Source organism: Bufo gargarizans, chromosome 5, assembly GCF_014858855.1.
Source record: "Bufo gargarizans isolate SCDJY-AF-19 chromosome 5, ASM1485885v1, whole genome shotgun sequence".
Classification (NCBI taxonomy): domain Eukaryota; kingdom Metazoa; phylum Chordata; class Amphibia; order Anura; family Bufonidae; genus Bufo; species Bufo gargarizans.
Genome location: NC_058084.1, coordinates 147,015,838 through 147,035,289, shown reverse-complemented (window position 1 = coordinate 147,035,289; position 19,452 = coordinate 147,015,838). Strand labels below are relative to the sequence as shown.

The following is a 19,452-nucleotide window of genomic DNA, read 5'->3' as shown; positions in this document are numbered from 1 at the left end:
AGATGTGTGGAGCTGCAGCAAACAGGAGACAGGTTCATCTGTTGCTGCAAATAGGTAGCCAGGATACACCCATAGTGGATCAGCTACTCATTGAAGGGTTAATCTGTGATTTTACCATAAAACGAAGCATGACCTAGTAATTATTCCAGACCCTCCCCCTGCTTCTCCCAGGGCTTGACGAGAAATGGATATGCTGAACGTGAGGACATACACTGCGGGGATTTAGCCTCCAATTTATCTCTGCCATAGAGCCCATTATACTACAACCCCCTGCAAGGGAGTAACCACAAGACGTGGCACAAGAGAGAAGAAAAGCTGCTCTCAAGAGGAATTCTCTCCCCCGTCTGGACTTCTTGAGTGAAAAGAGAAATACACTGACTAATTAACACTTCGTAGCACAACACAGCAAAGTACTGTACAGAAGGGCATTAAAAATGTTTGATATCTGGTGTTAAACTGCATGAGAACAGTAAGGCCACATTCACACGACCGTATGCGTTTGGCGGTCCGCAAAAAAATGGATGACGTCCATATGGCATCTGTTTTTTTTGCGGATCCATTGAAACAATGCCTATCCGTGTCCACAAAACGGACAAGAATAGGACATGTTCTATTTTTTTTTGCGGCGCTACAGAACGGACATACTGATGCAGAGAACACAGTGTGCTGTCCGCATTTTTTGCAGACAGATTGAAATGAATGGGTCTGCATCCTATCAGCAAAAGAAAAGGAACGGACATGGAAACAAAATAAAAGTATGTGTGAATGTAGCCTAAGGCTACATTCACACTTGCGCTTGATCGGATCCGTTCTGAACGGATCCGATCATATTAATGCAGACGGAGGCTCCGTTCAGTACGGATCTGTCTGCATTAATAACTTAGAGAAATTTCTAAGTGCGAAAGTAGCCTGAGCGGATCCGTTCAGACCTTCAATGTAAAGTCAATGGGGGACGGATCCGCTTGAAGATTGAGCCATATGGTGACCTCTTCAAGCGGATCCGTTCCCATTGACTTACATTGTAAGTCTGAACGGATCCGCTCGCCTCCGCACGGCCAGGCAGACAGCTGAACGCTGCAAGCAGCGTTCAGCTGTCCGCCTGTCCGTGCGGAGGCAAGCGGAGCGGAGGCTGAACGCCGCCAGACTGATGCAGTCTGAGCGGATCCGCTCCATTCAGACTGCATCAGGGCTGGACGGAGGCGCTCGGGTCCGCTCGTGAGCTCCTTCAAACGGAGCTCACGAGCGGACCGACGAACGCTAGTGTGAAAGTAGCCTTATCCTGACAGTATAGTAATAACATTGTCACCATGTGCGGGTGCTGGAAGTGCCTCTGAAACATCATATAGAACCCTGACCCATTTAAGGACTGATGCACCTAACTGTATTTTCGGTACACATCCAATCCTCATTTATTGAGGATCAGATGCAGACCCATTCAGTGTGCTGTCCGCATCCATAAGTACGTGTTACCGACCCACAAAAAAGACAGAACTCGTCCTATTCTTGTCCATTTTGCAGACAAAGAGAGGACAAACAGCCCGGGATCCAGGTTTTGCGGCTACGCAATTTGAAGACCGCAAAACACATACCCTCATGAGGTCTTATCCTGGAAACTAGAAGTGACTTCCTGAATTAAAGGGGCATTCCCATCCTACAATGTTATGACATTGCGGTGGAATATACTACTTTCACATGTGCAGCACCAATTCTGGCAGAGAACAGCCTGCTGGAGTTCTCCTGATCTGGGGCTTTTGGATGCGATAGGAATGCCCGCCGGCCCCAGTAAGGGTCCATTCGCACATCCGCAAAATGGTTCGCATCCATTCCGCAGTTTTGCGGAACAGGTGCAGACCCATTCATTTTCAATGGGACTGGAATGTGCTGTCTGCATCCGAATTTGCGGATCCGTACTTCCGTAGAACATGTCTTATTCTTGTCCGCAATTGTGGAGAAGAAAAGGCATTTTCTATGATAGTGACGGCGATGTGCAATCCGCAAAATGCATAACGCACAATGCCGGTGTCAGTGTTTTGCAGACCCGCAAAACACATACGGAAGTGTAAATGGACCCTAACTATAATGGGATCCGGTGGAGATCTGTCTGCAATCCAGCACAAAAGCTGAGAACTGGCCGGACAGAAAATGATGCACGGTGCTGGCCTATTCCCAGCAAAGTGGCAATAAAAGGGGTGGGACTTAGCAGAGGGGCGGGGATTAGCAAAGCCTACCGTTTTTACTGTAACTTACGCCATTGACTGGCGTAAGTAATAGCTGAAGCATACATCAGTCCCTGGCGCACTGACTTCAAGAGATCCATTAAAGGGGTTATCCAATGACTAATGTAAACAATGAAAATCAGACATCACAAGATAGTACATGACAACCTCTTTCTAACAAAGCTAGAACCAGCCCTGCACCTCACATGGATCCACAGATCTCCCCACTCATTGCTCTGCTAGATTTATATCAAGCTGACAGCTCAGGGGGAGTGTCTTTTCTGCTGCAACTCAGGGGGCGTGTCTCAGCTCTTCCTATCACAGCTCAGGGGGAGTGTCTTTTCTGCTGCAACTCAGGGGGCGTGTCTCAGCTCTTCCTATCACAGCTCAGGGGGAGTGTCTTTTCTGCTGCAGCTAAGGGACGCCTAGTCTTCCTATAACAGCTCAGGAGGCAGATGAAAGATGAAACTGAGCATGTGCGGCCTTTCTTAATAAGCTGGTCAAAGAAAAAAGAAATTAAGTGGCGCTATACAGGTACATTTTATTAAATAACTAAATTTTTAATTACATGAAATTACTAGAGTATTCAGATCCAGGAGCTGGTTTAAAAACTGTAGAATATTTTTTGTACGACAAAAACATTAATTAAGACATCTTACAGGGAAGACCAGTTTTGATAAATGTCCCTCAGTGTTTGTAGATCCCCAGTGGTCCTGAAATATGAAGGAATAGAGGTCACTCTGGCTGTTTTGTACACAGCAGGACAGCAGTTGGCTGGAAGTGTCACTCAGAAGTAAAGTTCAGGAACAGGAGGTGGTCCCAGAAGCAAGACCCTCATGAGTTAGGGACTGATGCTATATCTTCTTATATTTAGGCTTAATGGGGTTGGATAAGATTTTGATACTGATGAAGACTGGGAGTCTGATCTGAAATCTAATAAAGATTCGGGGTCTGATAAAGATTGTGGGGTCTGATGAAAAATATGTTTTATTTTCCTCCTCTAAACCTCGAGTCTTATAAAGCGAAAATACAGTATATTGTGATCTCACCCTCCCTTTGCAATGTATAGGGTGAAGTCCTCGTCAAATCTGCACCAAAATCAGTAATGGAAATTCTGCTGCAGACATTCCGCACTACATGGCTACTAAAAGTTGTATATTTTCTATAGGCAGCAGTAGTCTTATATATATAGTATAGCAGCCAAGTGTGGCTGTGGGAGGGTGCAACTGTTTCCGAACCTGGGACAAACGTATCGAGATCTTCTACATATGTTGTTCATATGGATAGGAATAAGCACTAGAAGTAGGGCTGAAACGATTACTCGATTAAATCAAGTAAGTCGACACCCAAAAAATCCTCGATGCAAAAATTTTTGTTTGCTAACTCACCGCTCTGTGGTCACCCGCCGGCCCGTACCTTGCTGCACTCCACTGAGGGAAACTTTGTGCGTGTTTCCAGCTGCCATGCCAGTCGGCAGTCTGCTGCCTCTCAGTGTGGAGTGTTCTTCCAGCAGCCTCCTCCGCAGCGCACCACCTTTGGTCCTGGGCTGCAGGATGAGCCTATCGGAGTGGTGGGCAAGGAACCTGCAGATCCTGATGTCAAGCAGAAGTGGGACAAGATCAAGGAGGTGAGTATCCTGGGGAGTGGGGCTGGTGTAACAGGTATGCCAGCCACTGCTGGTACCATGTGCTGGCTGGAGGAGGACATGACAGGTCACACTGGTGCAAAGGAGGGGGTGAGACTTACAGCCTAGGTGGCACTTTATGTCCTGGTTTTCTGTTATACATATGGGATTAGGGCTCAGTGCCAGTTTACAGTGGTATGCAGGTTATGCAACTTATTGTGGTAGCTGGCATCTACCAGGCATGATACTGCTCCACAGCTTATGCCTTGATGGCACTGAGGGGGCAGCTGACGCCACTGGGGGAATAGTGGTGCTGACGCCACTGGGGGAATAGTGGTGCTGACGCCACTGGGGGAATAGTGGTGCCGACTAGGGATCGACCGATTATCGGATTTACCGATATTAATCGGCCGATATTCAGGATTTTGAACGCTATTGGTATCGGCATTTATTTTGCCGATATTCCGATAGCGTATGGGGAACACAGATCGCGCTGCTGTCAGCGCTCTCCGTGTTCCCTCAGCAGCAGCACAGGGGAGAAGGAGCAGTGTCTCCCTCCCCCTGTGCTGCTGCTGCCGCTCTAGCCAATGGGAGGACAGGGGACAAGAGGAGGGGAGGAGCTATGGCCACTGCTCCACCAATGAAGCTTAATCTCTCATTTATTTATTTTATTGTTGTATTTATTATTATTCATATACAGGAGGCGGGAGCTGGCTGCAGGATCACATAGCCGGCTCCCGACCTCTATGAGCTGTAGCTGCGATCTGCGGTAGTTAACTCCTCAGGTGCCGCGGATCGCAGCAACTGCTCATAGAGGTCGGGAGCCGGCTATGCGATCCTGCAGCTCCCGCCTCCTGTATATGAATAAATTAGAGATTAAGCTTCATTGGTGGCGCAGTGCCCCCCCCAAGCCCAGTATTAGACATTGGTGGCGCAGTGCGCCCCCCCAAGCCCCCCAGTATTAAGCATTGGTGGCGCAGTGCGCCCCCCCTCCCCCCCAGTATTAACCAGTGGTGGCGCATAGGGCCCCCCCACCCCAGTCGCAGTGCGCCCCTCCACAGGATCCCCTCTCCCCTGCTCCTCCGATCGGAGCCCCAGCAGTGTAATGCTGGGGCTCCGATCGGTTACCATGGCAGTCAGGTGCTATTGAAGCCCTGGCTGCCATGGTAAGCTCCATGCTGCTGTGTGCACAAAGCACAGAGCAGCAGGGACAGCGTGAGCTCCTATTCACCCTGATAGATCTCTATCAGGGTGAATAGGACAAGGGTTCTAGTCCCTAAGGGGGCTAAAAGTTAGTTAAAAAAAAAGTTACAAAAATAAAAAACACCCAAATATTAAATATAAATGAAAAAGAAAGATTTACACAAAAAAAAATACACATTAACAATAAACATTAATTTTCAGCAGATTTGTGGGAATTTTTTTATTTTTTTTCAAAAATGAAAATTCCCAGAATATCGGTATAAATTATCGGCCTGAAAGTTCACAAATTATCGGTATCGGCCCTAAAAAATCTATATCGGTCGATCTCTAGTGCTGACGGCACTGGGGGAATAGTGGTGCTGACGGCACTGGGGGAATAGTGGTGCTGACGGCACTGGGGGAATAGTGGTGCTGACGGCACTGGGGGAATAGTGGTGCTGACGGCACTGGGGGATAGTGGTGCTGACGGCACTAGGGCTGATCGCAGGGGATCCGATGAGTTTTTATAAAGGAAAAAACAGTCTATTAATTAAATTATTTCTTATTAAATTACTTGATTAATCGTAAAAAAATAATCGGTAGAATACTCGATTACTAAAATAATAGTTTACTGCAGCCCTAACTGGGAGTACATAATAGATTGGGTTAGCATGAAACCATTATGATGTGGGGTGTGGGCTGGATATGGTCATCAAACTTTTATGTGGTTTGGAACTAAAAGTAACTAACACTAAATATAACACACTTCACTTCCTAATGGTCCATTCACACGTCCGTGTGTGTTTTGCGGATCCACGGATCTGTGGATCCGCAAATCACGGACATCGGCGAATAGGACATGTTCTATTTTTTTTCGGGAACGGAATTGCGGACCCGGAAGTGCGGGTCCACAATTCAGGATCCGGGCAGCACATAGTGCTGCCCCATAGAAACGAATGGGTCCGCAATTCCGTTCCGCAAAATGCAGAATGAAATTGTGGACGAGTGAATGGACCCTAAAGGTGTGGCCTTTTGCTGACCCCCTACAGTTCGCTTATCAGCAAAAACATAACATGCAAATTAGCGCGGACGGAGGATAAAAGATCGTTTTCTGACCTTATGCAGTATCGGACTGCAGGATGAAAAGTATGATTAGTATCACACTGCGGGCTGCCCTGAGGTACTGCTGGCGGCTTTACATGCATTTAGGAGGTAACAGGTTCCCTTTAAGGGGTGGGGGGTTGTGGAGGTCACTGTTATAGTGGATAGTGTTGATATCTCTTAAAGACACACACAAACATTAAATGAAATAGATTAAATATACCTGAGCGAAGCCGGGTCCTTCTGCTAGTAAATTGTATATTACTGAAATGAAGGCGAAAATGTGTGCGATTTACCAATCACCATAAATAATGTGTTCACTATATTGTACACTACGTGCAGAATTATTAGGCAAATGAGTATTTTGACCACATCATCCTCTTTATGCATGTTGTCTTACTCCAAGCTGTATAGGCTCGAAAGCCTACTACCAATTAAGCATATTAGGTGATGTGCATCTCTGTAATGAGAAGGGGTGTGGTCTAATGACATCAACACCCTATATCAGGTGTGCATAATTATTAGGCAACTTCCTTTCCTTTGGCAAAATGGGTCAAAAGAAGGACTTGACAGGCTCAGAAAAGTCAGAAATAGTGAGATATCTTGCAGAGGGATGCAGCACTCTTAAAATTGCAAAGCTTCTGAAGCGTGATCATCGAACAATCAAGCGTTTCATTCAAAATAGTCAACAGGGTCGCAAGAAGCTTGTGGAAAAACCAAGGCGCAAAATAACTGCCCATGAACTGAGAAAAGTCAAGCGTGCAGCTGCCAAGATGCCACTTGCCACCAGTTTGGCCATATTTCAGAGCTGCAACATCACTGGAGTGCCCAAAAGCACAAGGTGTGCAATACTCAGAGACATGGCCAAGGTAAGAAAGGCTGAAAGACGACCACCACTGAACAAGACACACAAGCTGAAACGTCAAGACTGGGCCAAGAAATATCTCAAGACTGATTTTTCTAAGGTTTTATGGACTGATGAAATGAGAGTGAGTCTTGATGGGCCAGATGGCTGGATTGGTAAAGGGCAGAGAGCTCCAGTCCGACTCAGACGCCAGCAAGGTGGAGGTGGAGTACTGGTTTGGGCTGGTATCATCAAAGATGAGCTTGTGGGGCCTTTTTGGGTTGAGGATGGAGTCAAGCTCAACTCCCAGTCCTACTGCCAGTTTCTGGAAGACACCTTCTTCAAGCAGTGGTACAGGAAGAAGTCTGCAAGGTAAGAAAAACATGATTTTCATGCAGGACAATGCTCCATCACACGCGTCCAAGTACTCCACAATGTGGCTGGCAAGAAAGGGTATAAAAGAAGAAAATCTAATGACATGGCCTCCTTGTTCACCTGATCTGAACCCCATTGAGAACCTGTGGTCCATCATCAAATGTGAGATTTACAAGGAGGGAAAACAGTACACCTCTCTGAACAGTGTCTGGGAGGCTGTGGTTGCTGCTGCACGCAATGTTGATGGTGAACAGATCAAAACACTGACAGAATCCATGGATGTCAGGCTTTTGAGTGTCCTTGCAAAGAAAGGTGGCTATATTGGTCACTGATTTGTTTTTGAATGTCAGAAATGTATATTTGTGAATGTTGAGATGTTATATTGGTTTCACTGGTAAAAATAAATAATTGAAATGGGTATATATTTGTTTTTTGTTAAGTTGCCTAATAATTATGTACAGTAATAGTCACCTGCACACACAGATATCCCCCTAAAATAGCTAAAACTAAAAACAAACTAAAAACTACTTCCAAAAATATTCAGCTTTGATATTAATGAGTTTTTTGGGTTCATTGAGAACATGGTTGTTGTTCAATAATAAAATTAATCCTCAAAAATACAACTTGCCTAATAATTCTGCACTCCCTGTATATCTTATTATGATTACAATGATACCAAATACTGTTTTGTGATACTTCATACTAAGCAGATTACTCTACTTTCACATTAGTGTTTTTTGCGGATCCGTCATGGATCCGCAAAAATGCTTCCGTTACAATAATACAACCGCATGCATCCGTCATGAACGGATCCGGCTGTATTATGTCTTCTATAGCCATGACGGATCCATCTTGAACACTACTGAAAGTCAATGGGGGACGGTCCGTTTTCTATTAGGTTTTCTCTGACACATCTGTCCCCATCGACTTACATTGTGAGTCATGACGGATCCGTCTTGCTCTGCACCACGTCGCAGACAGAAAAACGCTGCAAGCACTGTTTTGGTGTCCGCCTCGAAAGCGGAATGGAGACGGAACGGAGGCAAACTGATGCATTCTGAGCAGATCCTTTTCCACTCAGAATACTTCAGGGCAAAACTGATCCATTTTGGACCGCTTGTGAGCCCTGAACGGATCTCAGTGTGAAAGTAGCCTTACAAAAACTTTAATGATTGCTGCTTTGATATTTTTTTATAACAATAAGATTGCAGGAAATTGGAACTTTTATGATCAAAAATCTTGAAAGTAAAAATTCTTTTTTTTTGCCATCATTTTTACTATAAAGAATATTTTACAGATGCAAATGAGATTTGAACCCCGGACCTTCTGTATAGTAAAAAGCTTTTTATTCCTCTATGGAAAAGCTGTGTTGTAAAGGTGGGATCTTATAGTACTGTTTTACGTGTCGAGAGCCTTGAAATTCCTGGCAGCAGCCCTGGATCCAAGCCTGCTTGAAGCCCTACTGTAAAAATCGCCCCCTTCCCTCTCCCCCCCCCCCCCCTCTCGAAGGCACAGCATCATTGCTGACATCACATTTAAATGGCAGTGTCCATGAGAATGAGCAGAACATCGCCCATCGCCCTCAGAGGTAAGGTCCCTGATGATGTTGTGTCTACAGAGCAGAGCCTTGCAAGTAGGGATGAGCGAATCGACCTTTGGATGCTTCATCCGAAGTCAATTCACATAAATCTTCGTTTCAATACTGTACGGAGCTCCGTACAGTATTAGAATGTGTTAGCCGAAATTATTACTTTGCGAAGTCTCGCGAGACTTTGTGTAAAAACTTTGGGAATTAAATGTAAAAAAAAACTTGATACCGAACTTGGGTTCGGTTCCAAGGTCCAAAGTTTTTTAAAGTAGAAATCAATTTCCGAAGTTATTACACAAAGTCTTGCGATTTCCTGTCAATTACTGCTGAAAATTGCAAAACTGAAATACCCATAAATCCTAAGGGATATATATATAAAAAAGAATCAAAGGCAGCACACGGATATCCGTGAAAAAAGGGTATTTTATTCACCCATGTGTAGACAGCAACGTTTCAGCTCTCTCTACGGAGCCTTTGTCAAGCCAGGCTCTATAGCCATGACTTGACAAAGGCTCCATAGAGAGAGCTGAAACGTTGCGGTCTACACATGGGTGAATAAAATACCCTTTTTTCACGGATATCCGTGTGCTGCCTTGGATTCTTTTCCTACATATACTCAGCTAGATCAAAGTCCGCAATCCATTTCAAGGAATTGCACCATCTTGGATTTGTGTGCTGTATTATTTTATTATATAATATATATATATATATATATATATATATATATATACAGTACAGACCAAAAGTTTGGACACACCTTCTCATTCAAAGAGTTTTCTTTATTTTCATGACTATGAAAATTGTAGATTCACACTGAAGGCATCAAACTATGAATTAACACATGTGGAATTATATACATAACAAAAAAGTGTGAAACAACTGAAAATATGTCATATTCTAGGTTCTTCAAAGTAGCCACCTTTTGCTTTGATTACTGCTTTGCACACTCTTGGCATTCTCTTGATGAGCTTCAAGAGGTAGTCACCTGAAATGGTTTTCACTTCACAGGTGTGCCCTGTCAGGTTTAATAAGTAGGATTTCTTGCCTTATAAATGGGGTTGGGACCATCAGTTGCGTTTTGGAGAAGTCAGGTGGATACACAGCTGATAGCCCTACTGAATAGACTGTTAGAATTTGTATTATGGCAAGAAAAAAGCAGCTAAGTAAAGAAAAACTAGTGGCCATCATTACTTTAAGAAATGAAGGTCAGTCAGTCCGAAAAATTGGGAAAACTTTGAAAGTGTCCCCAAGTGCAGTCACAAAAACCATCAAGCGCTACAAAGAAACTGGCTCACATGTGGACCGCCCCAGGAAAGGAAGACCAAGGGTCACCTCTGCTGCGGACGATAAGTTCATCCGAGTCACCAGCCTCAGAAATCGCAGGTTAACAGCAGCTCAGATTAGAGACCAGGTCAATGCCACACAGAGTTCTAGCAGCAGACACATCTCTAGAACAACTGTTAAGAGGAGACTGTGTGAATCAGGCCTTCATGGCAGAATATCTGCTAGGAAACCACTGCTAAGGACAGGCAACAAGCGGAAGAAACTTGTTTGGGCTAAAGAACACAAGGAATGGACATTAGACCAGTGGAAATCTGTGCTTTGGTCTGATGAGTCCAAATTTAAGATCTTTGGTTCCAACCACCGTGTCTTTGTGCAACGCAGAAAAGGTGAACGGATGGACATGCCCGGTTCCCACCCTGAAGCATGGAGGAGGAGGTGTGATGGTGTGGGGGTGCTTTCCTGGTGACACTGTTGGGGATTTATTCAAAATTGAAGGTATACTGAACCAGCATGGCTACACCAGCATCTTGATGCGGCATGCTATTCCATCCGGTTTGCGTTTAGTTGGACCACCATTTATTTTTCAACAGGACAATGACCCCAAACACACCTCCAGGCTGTGTAAGGGCTATTTGACCATGAAGGAGAGTGATGGGGTGCTGCGCCAGATGACCTGGCCTCCACAGTCACCGGACCTGAACCCAATTGAGATGGTTTGGGGTGAGCTGGACCGCAGAGTGAAGGCAAAAGGGCCAACAAGTGCTAAGCATCTCTGGGAACTCCTTCAAGACTGTTGGAAGACCATTTCAGGTGACTACCTCTTGAAGCTCATCAAGAGAATGCCAAGAGTGTGCAAAGCAGTAATCAAAGCAAAAGGTGGCTACTTTGAAGAACCTAGAATATGACATATTTGCAGCTGTTTCACACTTTTTTGTTATGTATATAATTCCACATGTGTTAATTCATAGTTTTGATGCCTTCAGTGTGAATCTACAATTTTTATAGTCATAAAAATAAAGAAAACTCTTTGAATGAGAAGGTGTGTCCAACCTTTTGGTCTGTACTGTGTATATATATATATATATATACACACACACACACACACACATATACACACACACACACACAAGTATATACAAGTTAAGGGAGTTTCCAAGTCTGAAATATCAGTGGTCTATTATGATCAGCAAAGGGTTAAATCTTCAGAATTATGAAAAGAATCCATGACTTATTGGGAAATCCATAGCACGCCATAAAATCTGAATTGTATTCTGTCATGTGTGAATGGGTTTTTGTAGGGCACCAGTTACTAGCACTGTGCTGTACTTTATGCACCGGGAACCCAGAACAAATTCACCAAATATGAAACTGGCATTATGGTAGAATTGTGGACTGCCCTGTCATGGAGGGTGCAGACCTGGCCGTGGGAACCAAAGCATCTGCCCGTTCAAAATCCAACATACCTTATCCTTCTTCCCCCCCCATCATATTTCATCAGGGATGCTTACATGCCGGATTAACCATCACTAAAATCAGGTCCTTTTAGATACAGTATATCGAATAATTCTTATCCAAACAAACAAATGCAGCAAAAGTCCAAATTCAAAGAGTCATGCCAAAGTACCAGAGACGAGACTACAGACATATTTTACGTCTTGGGCAGGATTCCCTAGAAATGTCACTGCTATTACACAGTACTCAGCAACTGGCTGCTTGACACAAGCCGATAATACAGTCATACATGTGCAAGCCCCACGTACTGCAGAATATTATGGCCAGGAACTGGGTAAAATCAGTAAAGGGGTTCTCCAGGCTTTTAATATTGATGACCTATGCTCAGGATAGGTCATCAATATTAGATTGGCGGGGGTCCAACACCCGGCACCCCCGCCCATCAGCTGTATGATGGGAAGGTGTGCGCTGTGTGCACGTGCTGCCTCCCGTCTCTCTTCCTGTTCGCCGCTGCTTTGCCATAGATATAGCAGCAGGAAGGATAGGTCATCAATATTAAAAGCCCAGAGTATTATACGTGAGAATAAGGGCTCATGCACACAAATGTATTTTCTTTCCGTGTCTGTTCAGTTTTTTGGGCGGACCGTATGCGGAACCATTATTTCAATGGGTCCGCAAAAAAAAAAATTGAAGTTACTCCATTTCCGTATGTCCGTTCCGCAAAAAAATAGAACATGTCCTATTATTGTCCACATCACGGACAAGAATAAGACTGTTCCATTAGGGGCCAGCTGTTCTATTAGGGGCACACGGACGTCACCCGTATTTTTTGTGGATCCGTTTTTTGCGGACTGCAGAATACATACGGTCATGTGTATGAGCCCTAAGTCAGTGTGATCATTACTGTCCCCTGGCACATAAACCTGTGGATAACATGTACATAGGGAGATAATCTGCCGTAGGTGTTTTGCGGTCCGCAAATTGCGGATCCGCAAAACACGGACATCTGCAATCTTCGTGAACGCACATCGCCGGCACTATAATAGAAAATGCCTTTTCTTGTCCGCAGTTGCGGACAAGAATAGGACATGTTCAATTTTTTTTCGGGAACGGAATTGCGGATTCGGAAGTGCGGATCCTAAAATGTGGATGCGGACAGCACATAGTGTGCTGTCCGCATCCGTTCCGGCCCCATTGAAAATTAATGGGTCTGCACCTGCGGAACGGATCCGGACCATTCATACAGACGTGTGAATGAACCAAGTCAGCAGCGTACATTTCAATGGAGCAATCACTGTGGGCAGCACATCCCCTGTATCCACAACGGGGTGCCCTGCCCTGATTTCTATGCTGGCACAAAAGACGTGATCAATGACAAATCAGCATTTGCTAGTTTGACAGCTCATGGCTGGGAATGTTTCTATAAGACAATGATCTGAAGGAATGTTCGGACGATCACCGGTCCTCCCTTTTGAAGGCAGTATGATGTCTCGTCCTGTACAGATTCTGACCATAATCACATATTCACACCCACGGACAGCTTCTTCTATGGCGAGTTGGGTTTGGAGATATCCAATACACTATATGTGATAATCTGCACATTTCCATGGCACGCTGTGGTTTTTAACTCCTCAATACTCTTCTGATGAGGTTACATTTATTCCCCCTTTGACTTCAATTGGCAAAGAAATAATCACCATCATGTCAAAACATGATCACTGTAAGGGACAATACATACGTTTTTCTAGCACCGTAGCTTCTGCTCAGGGGGAGGAAACAGCAAAATGCAGTATTGTGTCCGCATTGCACTCCCCCGCTTCTTTGCTCTATCAGGCCCAGGACACAATTCATTCCTAGACGGGGGGCATTACAAATCATATATAGCAGCTATACATGAGGGGTTATTATCCATGCGGGGGAGTAAGGGGTTAACAAGAGTTAATTGCAAGGCATCAGAGATGCAGGAGCTTGACCAGCTGCTGTCCTCCCACAAAAAAAGAAAAAAAAAGTTCTCCAGTTAGGTGAGTGGAAAGAGTTGTAAATTCGTAGGATGACCCCTTTAAAGTTCAATCGGCGATATCTGTGGATTTTCAAGAAGCACCAAGAAGGCTGCAAATGATAAGATCCACCCAAAAAATAGAGACCTTAGGCTATGATTTCACACAAGCGGATGCCGTGCGGGTAATCCGCTGCGTGAAAGAGAGCCAAGCCCCGTCCCGGACACCAGAGACACGGAGCAGTAACATGACTGATAATGCTCCGTGCCTCTCTGTGATCTTTTTACTACAAAATCACAGTGAGATAAAGTTGTCCCTGGGATTTTGCAGTAAAAAGATCACAGAGAGGTACGGAGCATTATCAGTCATGTTACTGCTCCGTGTCTCTGGTGTCCGGGACGGGGCTTGGCTCTCTTTCACGCAGCGGATTACCAGCACGGCATCCGCTCCTGTGAACGAGCCCCAAGAGTCTCAGTCCAAAAGGAAAGATTGTGCTCGCTGCAAGGTTTTCTTGCTTCTTGTTCACACAGACAATCCGTTATGAAGGGATCCGGTTGTATTAACGCTAACATAGCCAAGACGGATCTTTCCGCGATGGTGCATTCTGGTGGACTCCGCTTCGTTCAGTTCAGTTTTGTCACCATTGACAATGAATGGGGACAAAATGGAAGCGTCCTTCCTTCGTTATTGAGATCCTATGACGGATCCCAATAGCGGAAAGGGAAAGTGCAGATGTGAAAGTAGCCTTATCTCCTTATTGGTCTCTAATCTTTATTTTTAGTCCTTATTTTAGGATGATATTTTGTGGTGGCCTCAGAACTGTTTACTAGCTTTCCCTGCACTGATGTGTCCCTGAGAGGCATGGGACCACTGACGCTCTAAGGGCTCATGCACACGCCCATGTTTGACGGTCCGCAAAAAGACAGATCATGGCCGAGTGCATGCCACCCTTTTTTTTTTTTGACTTCTGTAAAAATGTCCTATCATTGTCCACAAAATGGACAACTATTTTTTGGCTGGGACACGGAACGGAATTGACTTGCGGATGTGAACAGCACACCTTTTGCAGTCCCACTGAGATGAACGAGTCCACAAAAAACACAGACTAGATGCGGATGAAACTACGGCTATGTGCATGAGCCCTAAAGCACATGTCACTGCTGAGTCCAGTGAATGGCTGCAGAGCTCCACGTGACCACAGGGAGGATGTCCCATTTCCAGTCCGCTGAGGATGGGAGCCTCTGGAACAGAGCGACATTCAATAGGTGTTTTTTCTTTCAGTTTCCCTGCCCTCACATATTTTTGGGAGAAGTCCAAAAATCTGTTTAAATGTAAGACGTCCGTGCAGCAGATCGCAAATTGCTGTCCGCAATGCACGGGCACCAGCCGTGTGAATCCCGTATTGCGGCGCAGACCCATTCAGTTGAATGGGTCCGCGATCCGCAATACAGTCAGGTCCATAAATATTGGGATATCGACACAATTCTAAAATTTGCTTTTGTGCTTTAACTGCAGTTCTAAAATTTGCTAAGATGTGCTTTAACTGCAGACTGTCAGCTTTAATTTGAGGTTATTTACATCCAAATCAGGTGAACGGTGTAGGAATTACAACAGCTTGCACATGTGCCTCCCACTTGTTAAGTGGCCAAAAGTAATGGGACAATTGGCTTCTCTGCTGTTCCATGGCCAGGTGTGTGTTATTCCCTCATTATCCCAATTACAATGAGCAGATAAAAGGTCCAGAGTTCATTTCAAGTGTTCTATGTGCATTTGGAATCTGTTGCTGTCAACTCCCAAGGTGAGATCCAAAAGAGCTGTCACTATCAGTGAAGCAAGCCATCATTAGGCTGAAAAAAACAAAACAAACCCACCATAGAGATAGCAAAAACATTAGGCATGGCCAAAACAACTGTTTGGAACATTCTTAAAAAGAAGGAACGCACCGGTGAGCTCAGCAGCACCAAAAGTCCCGGAAGACCACAGAAAACAACTGTGGTGGATGACCGAAGAATTCTTTCCCTAGTGAAGTAAACACCCTTTACAACAGTTGGCCAGATCAAGAACACTCTCCAGGAGGTAGATGTATGTGTGTCAAAGTCAACAATCAAGAGAAGACTTCACCAGAGTGAATACAGAGGGTTCACCACAAGATGTAAACCATTGGTGAGCCTCAAAAACAGGAAGGCCAGATTAGAGTTTGCCAAACGACATCTCAAAAAGCCTTCACAGTTCTGGAACAACATCCTATGGACAGATGAGACCAAGATCAACTTGTACCAGAGTGATGGGAAGAGAAGAGTATGGAAAAGTAAAGGAACTGCTCATGATCCTAAGCATACCACCTCATCAGTGAAGCATGGTGGTGGTAGTGTCATGGCGTGGGCATGTATGGCTGCCAATGGAACTGGTTCTCTTGTATTTATTGATGATGTGACTGCTGACAAAAGCAGCAGGATGAATTCTGAAGTGTTTCGGGCAATACTATCTGTTCATATTCAGCCAAATGCTTCAGAACTCATTGGACGTCGCTTCACAGTGCAGATGGACAATGACCTAAAGCATACTGCAAAAGCAACCAAAGAGTTTTTTTAAGGAGAATAAGTGGAATGTTATGCAATGGCCAAGTCAATCACCTGACCTGAATCCGATTGAGCATGCATTTCACTTGCTGAAGACAAAACTGAAGGTAGAATGCCCCAAAAACAAGCAGGAACTGAAGACAGTTGCAGTAGAGGCCTGGCAGAGCATCACCAGGGATGAAACCCAGCATCTGGTGATGTCTATGCGTTCCAGACTTCAGGCTGTAATTGACTGCAAAGGATTTGCAACCAAGTATTAAAAAGTGAAAGTTTGATTTATGATTATTATGTCCCATTACTTTTGGACACCTAACAAGTGGGAGGCACATATGCAAACTGTTATAATTCCTGCACCGTTCACCTGATTTGGATGTAAATGCCCTCAAACTAAAGCACATCTTGTTTGTTTCATTTCAAATCCATTGTGGTGGTGTATAGAGCCAAAAATGTTAGAATTGTGTCGATGTCCTAATATTTATGGACCTGATTGTATATGGCAAAAGATAGGACATGTCCCATCTTTTGCGGGGTGGAGGCACTGACCAAAAAGCTCACGGAAGCGATTCCAACCAGTGACTTCCCTCCACACTGTGCCTTGCAGATTGCGGACCCATTCAAGTCAAAGGGTCTACATCCGCGATTTACACGGCCAGTGCCCTATATTGTGGAACCACCGTTTGTGGCCCGCAATACGGTCACAGATGGGCTACGGTTGTGTGAATGAGCCCTAACAGGTGCACAAATGATAATTGTTTTATTGCTTTTCCTACACTTAGACTAACCTGAGGTCCCACTGTATACGCAATATATGATGCTGCATTGCTAATGTGCCACTTCTTCTACCATGGTGTTTCATGAGGTCACACCTACACAGCAGGCAGAAGTGATGTCTTCTCACAGCTCCGATATATGGGAGACAGACCTCTTTACGGTCAGACACCTATACACCAGTACTAATAAATGTAAGCTAGCGGGTGGTACTGCACCCATGTAACAGGCCAGAAGTGCAACCGCTAGAGAGAGATCACCTGATGTGTCCTACAGCACTTCTACAGGAAAGGAGTGGTAGTGCAGGCCACATGATCCCTCAAGAACTGGTTAGATTACAGCAGACTCTGGGACAGCTCCAACATGAGATTTCAAAGCTGCATTCAATGGGTACAACACCAACCACTAACTGTTATGGTTGAACTTTCCACACAGAGCTTTGTCTCTTTGTTTCAAATATCTACGGCTAAATGCAAATACATTAGGCTGAAATGGTGTGATACATCTAACATCATCCATGGATCAAAGAAAAGGGTGTCTACCCTGGGCGAGGGCCTTTTTGTCCCCCCACTTTACCCACCCTGGTGGCACTACAGTAACCAGATGTGGCTGACCAGTGTCTCCTGCCCGGTGGGGTGGCCTTGCTCTAGTCTAGGGGCACCACCACCATTGTCAACCAACACTCACCTTGAGATAGTCATTCTCAGAGCGCAGCTCCTCCAGCTCCCTGAGCAGCTCCTCGTCTTGTCCTGGATCTGGGGGTGCAGGGTTTTTACTTGGGGTGCTCCTAGCTCCCTTGGGCTCTTCATTCCTGGGGCCATCATGTTTGGGTTCCGCAGTAAGGACTCTCTCTGGCAGTGATGCCACCAGCCGCTCGCTGCAGCCGGACTCGTTGTCACTGCTGTGAGCCGGTAGGGGGCGCTGTTCGTCAGAGAGGGGCTCGGAGGGGCAGTCGGACAGGTCGGAGCTGCTGTCAGTGTGGCTGACCCTGGCTCCGGGGGAGGGGGGCTCCAGCTTCTGCGCCCTCCGGCGCCCGGCACCTGCCGCAGTCAGAGGGGAGGAAGGGGCACATAGCGGCTCCCGCCTGCTGCCCGGCTCCGCCGCTCCATGGCTCGGCCTGGACGCCCTCTTGCTGCTCAGGGAAGCCTTGGCACTGGCGGCTTTCGCGGGGTTTGGTTTGTCTTTGGCCGGAACGCTGCGCCTGGACAGGCGGTTCTGGGTGACGAGGAGCCCGGAGGACTGGCGTCTGATGCCGGGGCTGGGAGACTTGGGGGGCAGCACGGAGGGTTTGGCAGGGGGCGCCCTGGGGTGGGAGTCTTTCAGGAAGGGTCTGGCCGGGGACGGTGCCCTGTTGAGCCGCTTCTTGTCAGCGAGGCTCTGCAGCAGCCTGGGCTCAGGATTGACAGTCTCCATAGGATGCAGCGGGGACAGGAGCCCTTCCTGCCACCGGCTATCCTGGCTGAGCCACAACAGCAGCACTACAGCATCCGAGCACAGTCCCAGCGCAGCTTCTCATCACTTCTCCTGCGGCTCCCAGCCACCGGCGACCATTCTGCTGCATGCACCTGCTGCCTGCGCCGGTAACCGCTCAGCACTCACATACAATGTCCACCGCAATCAACCTGCCCGTATCCATCCTCAGCCGGCTTCTCCCCGGCGCCTCCTCTAATGTCCCTGCAAATCTGCAAACGCTGCTGTCTGTCACCCAGCTGCCTCAGCAGCGCCCTCGTGTGTCTGCTGCATACATAGCACGTCACCTATCACTCTGCATAGGGTCGCACGAGCCTACTCATCCTCAATAAACACACTCCACACCAGTCTTCAGATGAAAATATTTGAAATAAATACTTTAGTTAATTACTATAATTTATCTGAATAAATTAATTAAAGCCATAAATATTTATATCGTCCTCAGTTAAAAACATCAGATCCCATATAAATCAGTCCACCAGTAACAAAACTCCCACTAAAAAACATCACGACAGTCCATAAGCAATTCAGAAGCTGAACTTCGGTCTTCTTCAACAGGCACCAGCCCTGGTCAAACCTGGCACTTTAAAGGAGATGCTTCCCACCATTGGCGCTTCCAACTAATCAGACAAATCAAATCTTCCCGCTCTTCAGCCTGAAATAACCGGTTAGAGCCAGTCACGCTCGGCGCAGTTAAGGCTACTTTCACACTAGCGTTTTTCCTTTCCGCTGTTGAGATCTGTCATAGGATCTCAAAAGCGGGGAAAAGCGCTTCCATTTTATACCCATTCATTGTCAATGAGGACAAAACTGAATGAAACGGAGTGCTTGTCATTATAAAGATCCCAAGGAGTGCAATCTTAAAGGAGAAATCCTCCCCTGGTCAATTTAAGAGGCTTGGTTACTGACACTGATCTCACAGCGGACAGGCAAAGCATGACATGTGGTTAAGGCTGAAGCTCAGCCTGCATT

The 19,452-nt window shown here is 45.9% G+C and overlaps 1 protein-coding gene across 3 annotated transcripts in view; it reads right to left on the bottom strand.

The window, feature by feature from the left end:
* Positions 1 to 18,667, bottom strand: part of MTCL1 (microtubule crosslinking factor 1) — a 178,492-nt gene extending 159,825 nt beyond the window's left edge. For all 3 annotated transcript variants that reach the window (XM_044293234.1, XM_044293235.1, XM_044293236.1), the window contains exon 1: positions 17,698 to 18,667. In XM_044293234.1, the coding sequence (XP_044149169.1) occupies positions 17,698 to 18,423 (726 nt within the window). In that variant the 5' untranslated portion in view covers positions 18,424 to 18,667. The remainder of the gene's footprint in view (positions 1 to 17,697) is intronic.
* Positions 18,668 to 19,452: the final 785 nt, after the last annotated feature.